Here is a 17,539-nt window from a genome sequence, read left to right as displayed (position 1 = left end):
GTATCTTGTTTTCAGCCACTTTCCCTTACTTGGCCAAAATCTATAGGGCTTGTTGCCTATTTTGTGAGCAATATTCAATTCTTGCTTGTTTTGTGAAGATGCTTTAGCTTTCTTTCCGGTTTTAGGAGCAATTTGGGCCCCTTGCCGATTTTAAGGAGATTTCTTCCTTGTGCCGAATTTTGGGAATGTTTTACACTTCCTTTGCTTGATTTGTGCCACATGTGATTGATGACTTGTCCATTTATGATGAATCATATGCCACGTGGAGCTTTGTAATGCATCAATTGTATGCAACGAAATTTACATGTCTACAGATATTCATGGGGAAACTTTTCATAGGAGAGAATGTTATTCATACTAAGAGTGGCTTATGCTTCTGTTGTCGTAGAGGAATGAATTCCAATTCTTTATTTAACAAGAAACAAGATATATATCTATTATACAACGAGCTAAGTCATCTATAACAAAGCTAAGCGACCATAAATTGTCTACTCATAATTAGGTATCATCGTTTTTTATTAGTACATCAATATTTTTACATTAGGTATCATCGTTTTGAACTCACAACTAATTACCATTTTTGCATTCACATGAGTCATTGAGTTCATGTAGGTCGAGTTTGAGATCTCTATCTATTTTTAGAAACTTATTGCACTACATTCATGTACTTAACTTCTACTAATGGTCATATATAATATCTAGATGCTACAGTACATCTAACTGTTAATGAGTGATTTTACCAAGTGAAGTAGAAATGGATTATCACTCAATCCGATAGTTTAATGACACTTATTTTCACTTATAATAAGTGAAAGATCTTATGATCAACAATGTGGAAAGTATTCCAAACTATGAGCATCAAGCTTTGGAATCAGTATATTATATTTTAAGCAAACACCAAGATATAAAACAAGAAAGAAAAAGAAAGAGAGAGCATGCATTTATCAAATAACGGATGTATTTTCGGAAAGGCAGCGTCTGCAATTTTAGAGGCAAAACCCAAAGCCAAAGCCAAAACTGAATACGACGACAAGAACCAGATGCAGCGCGGAATCTGGTGCTCACGGGACTAATGTTCACGTCATAGTTTTGGCCCTTTATCCATGTCAAATGCCAAAGCCATCTCTCCCATACCTCACAAACTAACAACCACATGAGAAGAATCAACCGATTTAAAAATCATTTAACAGTTTAATTAACGTTGTTGTAGTATTAGTGATTAATTGAAACATATGGTTCATTTATTTGTTGGATGACCATTAGATTACTAACTGATATTGAATTCAGTTAATTTTTCATAGAGATGTCTTTAAAGGATTTTTTAGAAAATAGATAATTTGAATCATCGTTCAACAATATAAAATGAGTAGGAGAAAGTCAATATAAGAAGGTTGCTAGCATTCTACGATTATTTTTATTAATTGCCATATCAGCCAAGCACGCACATTGACTTGTGGTTTTAGTATTTCCCATGCAAGAATCTATGGTCATTAAGCATATGATAAAACTTAACTATCTCGTGACACATGATTTTTTTTCTCTTACAAAGTGTAATAGCATGGATTGAGTTTTAAAATAATTAAACTGTACATGGTCAGAAATACAAACCAGTTCTTTTTACACAAACGAGTAAACGAAACGATATTCTCTAAGCTATTTTTTACAGCTGGTTAATTAATTCAACTTATAACAAAAGTACGCACCATCCTATTCTAGCAAAGGTCTTTGATCTATATCACGAGTTTAGTCTTCGTCTCTGAACGATCTACTAATAGATTCTCTCATCTTTGAATATGTCATTTGTTGCACTAGTAGTCAGTTACATTAACTCTGTCTTTTTCGTTAAGTTGAGGGATAAAATAGGAATTTCATCCAAAAACAAGAAAATAATTTTTTTAAAGAGAGATTTGGCTCCTCAAGGATTGAGGAGGAACTTCTCCTTAAAATACCTCGTGATCACAACACTTTGTACTTATGATCAGACTCCTTAAGGATTGATTAAATATCTTAGTTTTAGTTGATTTTTTTGCAAAGATGATTTTTATATAATGATTTATAATATAAACGATTCGATAATAAATATGAAATTTTGGGAATCCCATGAGGCATTTTGAGGAGGAACTTATCTTTAACCTTAAGGAGCCATCCTCTTCTCTTTTTTAAATAACTTAGATTTTTTATTTTTTTTGCATGAAAAGACCACTATACACTTAAATTTGATAGAAAATAAGACACATTTGACGGAAGGTCTACTCATGCAACGCAAAGTTAAGTTAAAAAACGAGAGAAACTAATATGAGAATTCAGAGACAAAAACTAAACGAGAGGTAGAATTCAAGGTCCTTGGCTACCACACACAACCTAAAAAATAAGTATTGTGAACTTGTGTAAATGTCTATTTGAAGATAAATTAATCCAGCACACTATTTCTCTCCTTCTGCGTAATCAAATTTACTTTTGTCCTTTAATATATTTTTCTTTGTGGATTGGATGTGCATCAATAAAAAATGAACGTATAAATTACATTGCATTCTTCAAAATGAAAACTAAAAGATATGTAAAAACAAAAGGGAGGAAAACCCACAAATAGTAAGTACTAAAGTAGAAATCTACTAAAAGAGGCAACAAAAGCAAATGTTCGGTGGAGAGATCAGATATTGATAGCACTCTGTACTTTTCCATTGGCCGCACCCAACTCGTATCACAGACCAGAAGACGAAGCCACAAGCTCTCTCTCTCTCTCTCTCTCTCTCTCTCCTCAGCTCAAGATCTTCCTTGCTTTCAGAGCTTTGAAAAGCTAATTTGAGGCTTGCACTCAATCTCTCTCTCCCTCTCTCTCCCTCTCCCCACCCTAATCCCTGCAAGTCTGCATCTTTTTCTCTCTACTTCCATTGCGATACAGACCTCAAGGTTCCATTTAATTACGGGGTCCCTGTTTATCTTCTACTTCTAGCTACTCTCTCTCTCAGTGGCTTACGGTTTGGTCAAGCTTAGCTTTTTTCCCTCCGGTTGCTTCTTCCACAAGATCTTATCCCACTCTGCTTAAAAACAAAGCTTAAAAATTTTCTCTGAGAAAGTGAAAGAAAAAAGAAAGAAATATTCTCAGAATTTTCCCGGAAAAATTACGTGAGCACTGAGGGCAGCAGCGTATGTATAATGGTCCTCCAGCATCCAATTCTACCTTGACCCCATTAATTCAAATTTCCACTGTAGCAAGCAGTGCACCGCCATTCATGGATTCAAATACCCACCAACACAATTCTGGGTTGCTCAGATTTCGCTCTGCTCCGCACTCCCTCCTCTCCAATTTCGCCGACGGCGGCGATTCGGGGCTTCACAGTAAAAGCCCAGTTGAGGGTTCTTCGGAGTCCGAGAGATTGTTCTCCAGATTCGCGAATTACAGCCATATCAACGACTCAGATTCCTGGCCGTCGAGTTTTCAAGAATTTGACGACAAATCCGTGGTGACGGCAACGGAGGCGGCAGTGTCAGCGATCCGGATGAGCTCACAGGGAGGGTATTCTGGGCTGCTGCCCCCTCATTATCCGAGGCAGAGCTCGTTTAATGGCGGATATGGGTTGGCGGGTTCCGGTCCAATGGAACGTCATCACACTCCGGCCAACAAGTCAGTTCATTCGAATTCAAATCTTGTTAGACAAAGTAGTTCCCCTGCTGGGCTTTTCTCCAACACCTCTCTTCAAAACGGTATTGTGTTTTCTTCTGTCTTTCATTAGCTTATGACTTTTTTAATCTGAGCGATATCGTAATCTAATCTAAACTACGAGTAGAGTAGATATATTAAAACTCGGGTATTCGAAGGTGATTATCATTTTTTTAGTTTCTAAATACTTTGACCGTTGAAGCTGCATGCATTCATTTTTTTACCATATCATTGTATGATTCCTATTGTTTGCATCGTAGATTCGATATCCGAGTATGTTAGTTTTGGAGATTTTTATTTTGGTTTTTGGTAGTAGACATAAGACAGACATTGATTTGAGAAGCACATTTGCAATTTGGTTACCAAAAAGAGAATGAGTTCCTCTCTCTCTCTCTCTCTAGATAGTTGTAAAATAATTACTATTTATAGGCTATTTGTAATGAGGAGTGTGGAAGTTTGAGTTTGGTCAGTCAAACAAACATGTTCTGAAAATGTTTGCTTTCGTCTATGGATGTGTAGGATTTGATTGGTATTTGAAAAGTTAGATGGGAACCTATGGGGTGTTTGATTTTCTAACTTCATACTTAGTTGGAAAGAGCATCGCGAAATATAATATATTGCGGAGGAGTGAATTAAGCTAGATATTGTGTTTTCTTACTAAGGAAACCCAAAATTGATCCGGATTAACAGCTGATAAATTCGGATTAGAAAGCTAGATATATTATTGTCTTTCAGTAAATTGCAGATGATGTCGCCACTAAAAAGTTACAAGGCATGGTACTAATGGAGATTTCAGCGCTTATCCTTGATTTTATGTTACAGGATTCCCATTCGGAACTTGGAATGACTCATCGAATTTTCCAGAGAGTTTAGATGGCATGAGAAGAGACCAAGATCATGATGGGAAATTATTTTCGGTTGATCAGGTACTTAATTGGTGTATGTGGTTTGAATTTCCGCAAATTTTTGTTGCATATTTAACTCATTCTGAATAAACTTTCATGGTTAGAACGGAGAGCTTGAAAACCGGTTTCATGTATTATCCCATCACCTGAGTTTACCAAAAACTTCAGCAGACATTGCCATGGAAAAGTTCTTGCAACTTCAAGATTCTGTACCTTGCAAAGTTAGAGCAAAGAGAGGTTGTGCCACTCATCCTCGAAGCATTGCCGAAAGAGTAAATATTTTCCTATATCTGTAGCCAGCCAGCTAATATTTGTTGTTAGTCAGCACATTTGTTCCTCATACATATAATTAGTACATCCACCATGAAACTTCATTGTGGTTTTTCCGTTTTAGTCTTTTGCTCGAACATAGATGATGCTAAGCGGTAGTTTGTTTACAGGTGAGAAGAACACGGATCAGTGAACGAATGAGGAAACTACAAGAACTCGTCCCGAACATGGACAAGGTAGAATGTCACATGAGCATTTTAGCCTCGAATCAATTCTCCAATAATTGTGTTCAGAAACTCATGATATTCAACTTTTTTAAATTCTTGGCAGCAAACCAACACTGCAGACATGCTCGATTTGGCAGTTGATTATATTAAAGATCTTCAGAAACAGTTCAAGGTACCAAACAAGTTGAATCGAGAAATATTGCATTGTGGACAAAGCATCATCAGTTGGTACTCACAAAAGTTTATTATTTTGCAGACGCTTAGCGATGTTAGAGCAAACTGCAAATGTTTAAACATGCAGAAGCCGGTGTCGAATCCGGTGTCGAATCAGGAAAGTGACGGGGGAAGTCGGTTGAAAGTTTGAAGCCACACAATATATTCTCTTTTATGCAGTGAAGTTCAACTAGAAATTATATCCAAAAAGAACTCCAAAGAAACAGGTAGAAGGAGCCGTTAGATAATGTAGTTTTTGATGGGGTGTGATGTAGAAGGTTGGTAGAATTTCCACCACAAACCTGGAGGGGACCAGGTCTTGTAACCTAAACGAGCAGTTTGAGTTCCTAGCTATCACATAATTAATATATGAAATAAACATAACAAGAATGTACAGGACAAGTTCTAAGAATGAAATCCTTTGATTTCAATTTTTTTGTTTGCATATCATTTTATGCAAGCCATTTCGGACTCCCCCTTTTTCCACGCATTTCACTTCTTTTTCTTGCTCGTGGATCAAACGAGAATTAAGGAATTGAAACAAAAAGAGGAGTACATGAAGAAACAACGGGAACATGAAATCAGTATTTGTTTTGTTAGTTAAGTTAGACATTTCATTATGTGAAATCAATAAACAGGTAAATATCAAATTTGTTATGTCGCTCAAACTCATTACGTTGCTTTTTATTGTTTATCTTACGTAAATATAGATAATTAAATATTAAACTTGTTAAATCTCTTACAAATATATACTGACGTTGCATTTAACATGAGATTTGCCACAATAAGCTATCGAACTTATGAAAAAATATGTTGTTTTTGCATCCGGAACAACTAAATATGTGATTTTCTGTAATTAAGGAAATTTCAGATCATTGTGATGAGATGGATAATGAAATAATTTACAAAATTCTGGAAGTTGACGTAACTTAAATTACTGGTGCATGTCTCTTTATTTGGTTACAGACTTCTTTTGTCTTTTTCTACTGAGCCTTATCCTGTTTTGAAAAGGACTGTATCAGACTTGAAGAGTTTGCTTGTCCTTATTTGGAAGAGACAAAGGAACAGTCATGTTTCTATGTAGCCGGAACTTAAGAATGTAATGATTCTGCTCTCGATCGGCTCGTTTGGTGCTTACAGCTGTATACTCCATTATATTCAACCAATGTTAAGGAAGGACGGGTTTTCGAATTTTATTCGATTGAAAGTAAAAGGTTGACTATTTACGAAAAAAACTTATTTTTCTCAATAATGTCATCTTATTAGGATAACTTGTAAATTTAGAAAGTTTTCCATCATTTATAACGTTAAGATATTGAATCTGATAAGTTATCCAATACAATAAACATCAAAAGTGATCATATTTTTAATAAGTAACTTCATAAGTAGAACATACTACTAGGTTGCCAACCTTGCAATTTGTAGAGCATGGACTTTACCCGATTGAGGGGTCGCAAGCCTTGTGAGGGAAATGTAATTTATGTTTGGAAGATGTTGACTTCTATTATTTCCCAAATTTAGAATCTTATTATATTATGAAAAATACATGACCACCCAAGCTTTTTCAAAAAAGTCCTCCTCAAAATATTGTGCGTTCAATTCACGATATTTTGAGCTTATGATTGGAACCGTGTATATTATAATTTAATATGTAAAAATTATCTCAGTAAACATAATAAAATATGAGATAGTTTAGTCATCTAACTGTATAAAACCATAATGTCAAAATCAGTAAAAGTATTATAAGTCGTCAATCTATTTGCTACAGTTGATTGACTAAATGACCAATTATTCTATAATCAAGTACAAAGGGTTTTGAAGAGGACCTCTATCAAAACTTTGAGTAGCAAAATATTGTTTATAAATTTTGTTTTTCCTTTACACTATGTTTGGATGAAGAAATTTAAGATTACTAGGGAATTTTAAAATGACGGAAATTGAAATGACAAGATTTTATTTTCTAGAATTTGTCAATTTTCTTGTTTGGTTAACCTAAAAGAACAATGGAATTGGATATGGAATTTGTTATTTTTAAACTCTCAATAATAGAAATTGAGAAATGATACCTATTTACATGGAATTTGAACTTGGGAATTGGAGGTCCCAAATTCCAAGTTTTTTTTCTCACACGAAAATTCTAAATTTCTATGTTTATGAATCTAAACAAGGGAATTGATGCATATCAATTTATAATTCTGACTTTTATCAAAATTCCAAGTTTATTTCCTTTATCCAAACATACATAGTGTTAGTCTTTTGAGGAAAGGAAAACTCGTAGTTTATTTATTTATTTAGTAAACTAGAAATAGCATTTCAAGGAAAAAGCCAACAAATTACAATAAAGCAAATATACAAGAGGTCCAATTACAAGAAAATCACAAATAAAAAATATATGAACCTCAAAGCCAAACAAGACAGGGCCCAAAACACACTTTGAAACCCAAAAATAGAAACACACCAAAACAAAGAACCTATCCTCCTGCTACCACCAACCCCGCTAGAACAGTGCCTCCCAACCACCGCTAGCCAACATCCCCAACGGTTGCTAGAAATCAACTCCCCAGAAGTGAAGAAGAGGGAGATTATGGCGTCCTGCAACGAGCACCCCTTAGTTGCGTCCACAGAACGAAGCAAGCCAATAGGAATGGGTGACCCATTAGTGACAGAGCCAATAAAGGCAAACAAAGTGAAGGTGGTGGTGCAAACACCCAGCCGAAGCTTTACACACTTTCCAAAAGCACCACAACAAAGCGCAGTGAAGAAAAGTGTATGCAGATCGGATTTGGTGTAGAAACGATGAAGTGTGGAGCAAAATAGGAAGATGATTGAGAAAAAGGGAGAATCGAAATGAGAAGGATTGATGAAAAACATGGAAATGGATGGACGCAAGTAGATCTGGCATTTTGGACCCGACCCGACCTGACCCATTAATAGTAGTATTTGGGTAGATGTTTAACCGGTCGAGTCGTTAACGGGTGAACCTGTTAAATAACGGGTCATTTTGGATCAACCTGTTAGACCCGTTAGCATTCGTTAGTTGAGGATGTTTTAACAATTTTAATAAAATCTTAACAACAAAAAATAAACTCTATGCAAAAAAAAAAAAATAATAATAATTGTTAACGGGTGAAACGGGTGACCCGTTAGTTTAATAGGTTGCGTTCGGATGACCCGTTAGCTTAACAAGTTAGGTTCGGATGACCTGTTAACTTAACGGGTCGGATTGAACCCGATCCAAACCTGATAAACCCAACCCGTTTACAAGTCTAGACGCAAGGAGTGGAGGAGAAAGGGGATTTGATGTGGGGGTTTAGAAAGATGAAATCAACATCAATTGGGTTTGAAAGACAACAACAATCGAGATGGAAATCAGGTGGAAAATGAAGAAAATGGAACCGGAAATAATGAAAAAAAGAAAAAAGAAAGAACTAGGGTGGAATGGTACCAACCCTGGAAACGGCTAGCCTCGGCGGCTACAACAAGGTTTGACAAGAAGAGAAAACACTCACACACAAGTGAGAAGAACTCTCACGAAGAGAGAAGATCAGGAAAACTTGCAGTTAGATTGACAAATGAGAAGAAACATTATGCAACTCAATCATGTTTTTCGATTGCAATATATAGAAGAGAATCGAACTTTGTACATTTTACTAATCCGAACCTCTTACACCACGCGCGCTACCGATAAAACACTCGAAGAATCTGTGTAGACAACAAAAAGTTTGCCGAACTAACGACCCAGATCCAGCCACTTGTACCGAAACTATTGTACCAGCAAGTGTTAAACTCTTCTCATAGTGAACTTAAAAAACCGTTAATGGGACCCGCACTAGCCGATGGTTTCCCGCCTCTTCCTCCTCTCTTCCTCTCTTTCTTCCGCAAATGATAAAACCACAATTGTCCACCCTCCAACAAACTCTCCTCTTCCTCTCAAACCCTAATTTTACCACAATTCCCATTCTCTCCCCCTCTCTTTCTCTAATTTCCCCAACCTACCCCAACCCCTGCTGCTGCAGCCAGCACAAGTTTTTCATTTCCAAGTCGATCCAATAAAATGTACCCACATGATTGATCTGAAAAATTTACCATTATCAATTCATGTAATTTTATTATTTTATGTTCCAAACTGTGGGGTTGAGAATCAATCGGTTGGGAGTCCGGTTGTGGCTAGAATGTCGAATTTATACGGAGATTATAACCAGAAGATTGATTATGTGTTCAAAGTGGTGTTGATTGGAGATTCAGCGGTGGGGAAAACACAGCTGCTCGCACGATTTGCTAGAAATGAATTCAGTGTGGACTCGAAAGCCACGATAGGGGTCGAATTTCAAACAAAAACACTTGTTCTCGATCAGAAAACCGTCAAGGCGCAGATTTGGGACACGGCTGGCCAAGAAAGGTGCGACATTGCATGCCTTAATGATCAATATTTTTGTTATATCTACAAGATCTTTGTTTTTTTTTTTTTGAAATTTAGATGCTGATGGGAAAATTGTAATGTGATTATTTTTAACCAATCATAATGCATGCTCATTTCTAGGTTTTCGGATTTTCCGTTCAATGGCAACCTTAAATTTTCTTAAACAAAATTACGATTGACCAAAAATATACAAGGCGGTGAGTGATGATCGAAAAATTTGTAAAAATTTGGTCTAGCCCTTGGTCTGAAAAATATGAATACTTTGTGAGTAAAAAAAAAAATTAAAGATATATAATGATTCTTTAGGCACAGTGTAGGGATGTAAGTTAAACTCATCTCGCTGCAATGTTGGGAAACCTAGTCTGAGATAGATATTATGCCCTAAAGAGTATTAGTGAAATGGGCGAATACAAATTTTTATGTATAGATTTAGAGGTTTGTAAGTAACCTTTGGTTCATACGTGTCCCTTATCAAGTCTTCGATTTTATGCTTTATATGTGCAAAAATGCAAGTTGCACACTTGTTTGTTGGGACTCTATTAACCCACTATGTGTGGATGGAATGATCACTGAGTTAGATCTCATTATTTGCTTTTCTAGGATCGCTTTCTTGTTATGATCAGGTGTGACTGTATTTTGATGTAGATGTTAATATGAAACATATTTATGCTTATCTCTTATGAAGGGGGATCACTTAAATGACAACTGCAAATGGATATATCCATACCTTATGATTGTGTGGAAGTTATGAAATTCATGATAGATGAAGCTGCATTCACAATGAAACGGATGAGAACTTGAAAAGGAAATAAAAGTTTGACGCTCTTGTTTTTTTTGGTTTCTTTAATATGGTGTTGATTTCCATTTGAACATTTAGTTTGTGCTTATTTCCTTGGGAGTTTGATTTTACTTACAATGTCATACCCTCCTAAACTCATCCCCTCTAGTCCCTCTTCAGGTACAGAGCAGTCACGAGCGCATACTACCGAGGTGCAGTAGGAGCAATGTTGGTTTATGACATGACCAAGCGTCAATCGTTTGACCACATGGCTAGGTGGTTGGAGGAATTGAGGGGGCATGCCGATAAGAACATCGTTATAATGCTCATCGGCAACAAATGTGACTTGGGGAGTCTTAGAGCAGTGCCAACTGAGGATGCACAGGAGTTTGCTCAAAGAGAAAACCTATTTTTTATGGAAACATCCGCTCTTGAAGCCACCAACGTTGAAACTGCGTTTTTGATGATCTTAAGGGAGATATACCGGATAATGAGCAAGAAGACGCTTGCTGCTAGTGACCTAGACGGCGGAGATTCAGGTCTCCTAAAAGGAACAGCAATTATTGTTCCCGGTCCAGATGGGGATGGTTCTAGGAAGGGTGGGTGCTGCTTCTCCTCCACTTAATTTTATTGAACTTCATTTTCTCTTTTCAATTTATCGTCAGGGAAATATGTTTCGTTTGGGCTCCTCCATCCATTTGTAGGAAAGGAGATTGTAGGTTATGTATGGCAGTGTTTGATTGTATTGAACAGATGAGGAACCTACAAGCCTAATTTCCAGAAAACAGCCTCCAATTGTATCTGGAATTGGAAAGCTGTTTCTTCTATTTAGAATTAATATAGGAACTTTTGTACAAAATTTCTCAGAATTAAAGTTTGGTTTGGATTTGGTCGCTTTCAAAGGCAGAATTCAAGTATTTATCTTTTATGTTTTCATGCATTTTCATATAAGAAAAGCTTTAGGGTGCGTTTGTTTGACTTCATTAGCCTTCACTGGACTAGACCAGACTACTCATTAGTGCAGTCCTGTGTTTGTTACATGGTGGGACCATGTTTAATGGGATTGAAGGGGCGAGTCCCCTAACTCTCTCACTAAAGGATCTTAGCGAGACCCCCCAAATACCATGGGACTGCTAAGACCCTCGCTGCTTTCTTCTTCTTCGCGTCGCATCCTTCTCTGCTTTCTTCCTCGCGTCGCGTCCTACACTCACCAAACTCTGGCAAGATCACTCACTAGTCCACACCACCTCCAATCTCTCTCTCTCTCCTCGCCCTAAGCCCAGAACCACAAATGAGACCTCAGATTCGACCTTCAATTGGAGAACCCACGAGCTTCGTTTTCAATTTGAGAGAACTCCGGCGATTTAAAGTTTTCAAATTCGAATTTCTGGTCCTGAAACAAGTGAGCTTGAAGGATTTAATTTTTCTGGGATTTGATTTTCCGTATGAAGGATTATAACTATGGAGGGTTTGTAGAAGTTGATTGGATTCTAGGTTGTGTGCTTTGCGTTCTTCCTCTCCTTCTTTTTTTTTTAAACTTTATTTGTTATGTTCTTTGAAGCTTTAGAACATTTGATGGATTCTATTAATTCATTGCATTTGGTTTGTGAAGGGATACCATTTAGTTCTGATCAAATTGAATGATTTCTTGACTTTGCGAATGGAGTCGTTGATCAAATTTTGAATGATTTCAATTAGTTCTGATTTTTCTGGGATATCAAATTGAACGATTTCTGGTTTTTCTGGAATTTGGGATAAGCATTTGTTATTGGAAGTTATACAGTTTCCAACGTGCAGAGGAGCACCGAGAATTTGTGAAGAATATGCCATTTTTTCATATTGATATTTTTAATAGAAAAGAAATTAAAATATATTATGGGTAGTCCAACTTCTTAGTCCGACATTGCACCAAACGCTTTACTAAGTTAGTCCAGCTTAGTCTAGTCTAATACAGTTCAGCTTAGTCCCTGAAGTTAGTCTAGTCTGAGATAGTCCAGTGCAACAAACACACCCTTGAGGTTTAGGAGGAGCTTCTCCTCAAAATACTTATAGGCTTATTCACAGAACTTCGTGCTTATAATCGAAACCATCCATATTATATATCTTAGCAAATAGATAGATGATTCATGATCGTTTTACCAAATCCGTTTATCTATTTATACAACTTGATGACTAAACGGCTTAGTTTTATTGATTTGTTATAGAGATGATCTTTGCAAAGTGATTTATAATATGAACTGTTCCGACTATAAGTATGAAATTCTATGAATAGTCACGAAAGTATTTTAAGAAGTTCCTCCTCAATGCTTTAGGAGCCAAGTCTCCCCTCTGTGCATGTGCCCTGAAAGCACAAACAATCAGAAAGATGAGTACCAAAATCGACAAATGCAGAAACACAGACAAGTCACCGAATAAATGTCTATTTCTTAGAATGCGAAGGCCAGAAACCATTACAAATCATAATGCTTCTGTCGACTCGAATGAGTGAAACCACACATATGCACTGAGCAAGGTCTGCTTCAGAACCCTTCTCTCAAATAAGTCAATTAAATCATTGTTCATTCTACTTATAAACATTATGCATCTATTGATTCTATTCCTTTCTAGATAGTATTCAAAATCGAACAAAGTATCAGAATCTATTTTTAAAAGCATCGCTTTCGAGTCTAGTGAGCGTGCGTCGCCTTCGAGTTGAGTGAGCGTGCATTGCGTTTGAGTCAGATAGGCTCAGTTCATCTTTTTACCATTCGTAGTTCATTGTTAGATGTAGCTGATGAGTAGATTTTATATTATATATTTTACCCTAATCTTAGTATATTTTGGTTAATATTTTGGAAGAATTTTGATACTTTGAATTGTATTTTCAATATAGGATTTTCGACTTCCTCTGGAGCAAAACAGGACCAAATGGATGAATTTTGGAGTAATTCCAGTTGGAGGACGTTCGCCAGTCATTTAGCTTGATCGTATCAAAATTTGGGATTTTTCCACCAAGCGGTTATTATCTGGCGATGAAATAAAGAAGCAATGCGCAGTGCTGGAAAATGACGTTTTTGGGCTTAAATTGCGTTTTTGGAGCCCAAAATGACATCGGATGGGTTTGTGGCCTTCTGGAAAAGTGTTTAGAATATTTCAAACATTAAATCCAGCTATATTGGGCCAGTTTTGGAGCAGCTTATGGGCCAAAACGGGACTGTTCAGATTTTAGACGAATTTTATCATTTAATTTAGGGTTATGTTTCCTATGGTTTTTGGGATGGCTTGGAAAAATATATTGCTTAGCCGTCTACAGTTTTAAACTACGCTTTCTTTTATGCAATTTTGGAGACAGAGAGAATTGTTAGGGTTTTGGAGACTTTTTACTTGAAGGTGCTTTCAATCCTTTTCTTGAATATATTTTATATGATTTCAATTATGAATATGCGGAACTAATTTCTTTTGCTAGGGCGAAGCCTTAAGCCTTAGCATGAATATGTGATTTTTTATTTAATTGCTTATGATTGATTGCATGCGTACTTTGAATTATTAATCACCGGAATAAAAACTATCTAATTGTTTTAATGCCTGATCACCATTAGGATTTTTAGAAAAGTAATTTGATGCAATTTTGGTCGGAAGGTTCCCTGAAATTGACGCTGGCTTCTTGTGATTAATAATTGTAATTTCGCTTAGGATGAATATCACGTCTTAAGGATTGCATGGTTTTTCAAATGATTTTTATAAAGCATAATGAGTCTTTCATGTTCATATTTGATCCGAACGTCCGGACGGGTTGCATGTTAGATATACATTCTATGTTGGAGGTTCCAAGTAGAGTATGAATTAGGAAAATCTAACCTTCAAAGTGGCATGTGTAGATCATAAGTAATTGGTACAAGTCCATAGGATTGCTAGGTGATGGTGGATCCCTAGTGCTTTCTTAATTTTATTCTCACAAAACTGTTTTCTTTTCTCTCTAGCTCTAATATTGCAGATTGTTTATTTTAATTCATTAATTTCGTTTTTATTTGAATTAGGTTATAAAATCAATCATTTCAATTTCTACTCTACAATAATTAAATGGAATCTGATTAGTTCGAATTATTTAATAATCCCTGTGGAGACGACCTTGCGAGATCCGTTTATACTACAATAACCTTGTGATTCTTGCAAGTAAATTAAGAAATTTAAGCCCGTTCACATGAGTAGTAAAAATCCCTATCAAGAAAATCTTTCGTAGTGTAGCTTGTTCTTTCTTGTTATAAAATGTTTTCAATTTCCTCACTCAATGTTATTTTTTAATTTCTCGTGTTTTGCACTTTATCATAGTTTTTATTTTCTCGTGCTTGGATTAATTTATTTTCTCACATCTTACAATTTATTTCATAGCAAATTTACTTTCTCGCTTTCTTCTTTTTTTTTTTTTTTTTTATAGCAATTAGAGTATTGTAATTTAATTACTTATAAATTTGGTTCATTCGACCAACTTGTTTGGGTTGATGCGATTCACCTTCCCATGCATCTCATCTTATTACATCAACCAATAAATTCGTTCCACTCCACTTTCACGAACAACACCCATTCTAAAGTCCTGGCACCTAAGGCATGAAGAACCTTAGACCAAGACAGGTTCTTTCATTGGTCACAATCGTTTGAAAGAAGTCAAACAAATCGCAACCAAAATCACCAACAACTTCTCTTTACTCACTTGACTTTAGGCCACAAGTTAGCACACCTACAACACAAACGAGGAGGAGTAAGGTCATCTTCAACTGAAAAGATTATGTTTAGCCGTCGTCTAAATAATAGCCCCGTAATAAATTATTTTTTTAATGAACAGGGTTAGACCGAAGGAGGCTATTTTTTAGCCCCCTCAATAATTTACTATTTTAAGTTTATTTTTTAATTTATTGGTTAATTGAATTAAACTACCATATTAAAATAAGGTTTCTGGACATATTTTGAGTGTCACTTGTCGTTAAATGAATAAGCTCCATATTTCTTAATTCTTATCATTATATAATCTCAATAATTTTTTTGAATAGGATTTCAAGTGACACATGTCACTAAAGTGAGTAACTCTCCATATTTATTATCTTTATGTAATCTTAAAGATCACAATTTAATTGATTCAAAGATCACAATTTAATTGAAATACATTAATTCAACTTAGACATTAACCAAAGATCACAATTTGGACATTATCTTGCATGTTAACCAACTTAGACATTAACTCAAATATCACAATTTAATTGAAATACAACTTCTTAAATTTAAAGACTACAACAACTTAAATATTAAAGAGTACACAACTTAAATATTAAAACTACAACAACTTAAATATTAAAGACTATAACAACTAATTATAATAATGATCTTCATCCGCCATTGTAGAGTTATAGTCAGATGTTGTAAACAACTCCTATCGGGCTATAATTTCCCTCTTTTTCCTATCAAAATATGCCTTACTCATTGGAGTATAATTCAGTGTCCTTTTTCATGTTTCTATTATCCATCTCTTCTTGTATTTGTTTTACTCGTTCTTTGTGTCTACGCTTCTTTTCTTCCGCAGCAATGACATTTTACTCTGCCATTCATTGCAATGAGGAGGCCATTTCCTCTTGAAAGGCTAACTTTTCCTTTTCCTTGCCATTTTCCTTCAATTTTCTAGCCTTGTTTCGTTTCATAGCCTTAGGTATGGAAGATTGACCCGGAGACGAATTTTCTAGCCTTGTTTCTTCAATGGTAGGAGATACTTCTTCATCCCCAACTAATTTGAAGAAACATTTCCGAACACTGGCGTATGACCAAATCTTTCTTAAGGTGGATCTTGAAATAACACTCACCCTTTACAAATTTCCCAACAACCTTGATGAGTAAAGGGTTTTTTCATGTCATCCATATACAATTGCTTCGCTTGCCGTTCCTAGCAAATATAATTACAAAAATTATAGGAAATTAATTTATGAAATTAAATGCAATATACTTAAATATTTAAAAGAACTTGTGAAAACACTTACTTCGTCGTATAGATTAGCTCCGCTTTCATGTCTCTTTTCAGACGTTATTGTTGCTTGTGCCATTTATTCAACCTTGGATGAAGATGTTTTTTCCATCGTGAAGAACAACTTTTGTGATTTCTGGGGTTCGGTGGAGTGATGCCTTCGTAGAACTCATAATACTTTTTAGACGTACGAGACCAAATGCCTTCACTTGTTTGAGAAATACTCTTGACACTATCTTCCAAGACCTATCTATAAGCCTTGCAAAGAGCTTCATATTCTTTTCGGGTCCAAGCCTTTCCTTTGGTTGAAAACATGGCAATTTGAAAATTATTGAAAAATTTAAAAGAAAGATTATTGGAAGAGGTTAGAGAATAGAATGTGAAAATTTGAAATAAAATGAGGTAAGATAGTATGAAATGATGTAGAAATGACTTAGGTATTTATAGGAAAAAAATTAATTAATTTTTTTTTAAATTTCGTCTAAAAAAAAAATCAAATTCCAACAGCTGCATGACGTTAGGATGATGTCATGTCATCATTGGAGCAGATATGGCCTTTCAAATTTCGGGCTGGCTGGCTTTCCTTGGCCAGTCCGCTAGCCATTTGGCTGATTTATGGCACAGTGGGTCCCAATTTTTTTGGGTCCAACCCTTCATTGGAGATGTGTTTTGTGTCAAAAGGGGTATGTTTTGGCTTATAGCCCTTTGGCCGATCCGATTGGAGATGGCTTCAAGTCATCTCTAACCGACCCGGCCAAAAGGTCACAGATCAAAATATAACCCGTTTTAACACGAAAATCATATCTAACCGAGAATTAGGGCAAAGGACTTGTGGGCTCCACCTGACCAAAAATTAGACATCAGGTCAGCGGGTTGGCCAAAATTAGCCAGCCAGCCAGCCCGATGCAGCAGCCCAGCCATCGGCATTTATCGATTCCATTCCATTTGTCAGGTGCACTTGGTGTTCCACGCTGCTTGAGGGGGACAAGCTCTAGCGTCGGATATTTGCAATAAACCCTGTCGATTACGGAAGAACTTGGGTTTGCAACCAAGTTTTTGCCCAATTTATTGAAGGAAGAAAA

At 36.0% G+C, this 17,539-nt stretch overlaps 2 protein-coding genes across 2 annotated transcripts; both read left to right on the top strand.

Moving 5' to 3' along the window:
* Nucleotides 1-2,638: 2,638 nt before the first annotated feature.
* LOC103437055 (transcription factor bHLH130-like) lies at nt 2,639-5,707 on the top strand. The gene is made up of 6 exons (XM_008375517.4): nt 2,639-3,705; nt 4,484-4,587; nt 4,671-4,838; nt 5,007-5,072; nt 5,167-5,235; nt 5,320-5,707. Exons 1-6 carry the CDS (start codon nt 3,150-3,152, stop codon nt 5,425-5,427), a joined length of 1,071 nt encoding a protein of 356 aa, XP_008373739.2. The 5' UTR covers nt 2,639-3,149; the 3' UTR covers nt 5,428-5,707.
* Nucleotides 5,708-9,188: 3,481 nt separating this feature from the next.
* On the top strand, nt 9,189-11,376 carry LOC103437054 (ras-related protein RABA4d). The gene is made up of 2 exons (XM_008375516.4): nt 9,189-9,675; nt 10,655-11,376. Exons 1-2 carry the CDS (start codon nt 9,341-9,343, stop codon nt 11,097-11,099), a joined length of 780 nt encoding a protein of 259 aa, XP_008373738.2. The 5' UTR covers nt 9,189-9,340; the 3' UTR covers nt 11,100-11,376.
* The last annotated feature ends 6,163 nt before the right edge of the window (nt 11,377-17,539 follow it).

Source organism: Malus domestica, chromosome 12, assembly GCF_042453785.1.
Source record: "Malus domestica chromosome 12, GDT2T_hap1".
Lineage (NCBI taxonomy): Eukaryota > Viridiplantae > Streptophyta > Magnoliopsida > Rosales > Rosaceae > Malus > Malus domestica.
The sequence above is the reverse complement of the archived record's forward strand: the minus strand, read 5'-3'. Positions and strand labels throughout refer to the sequence as shown.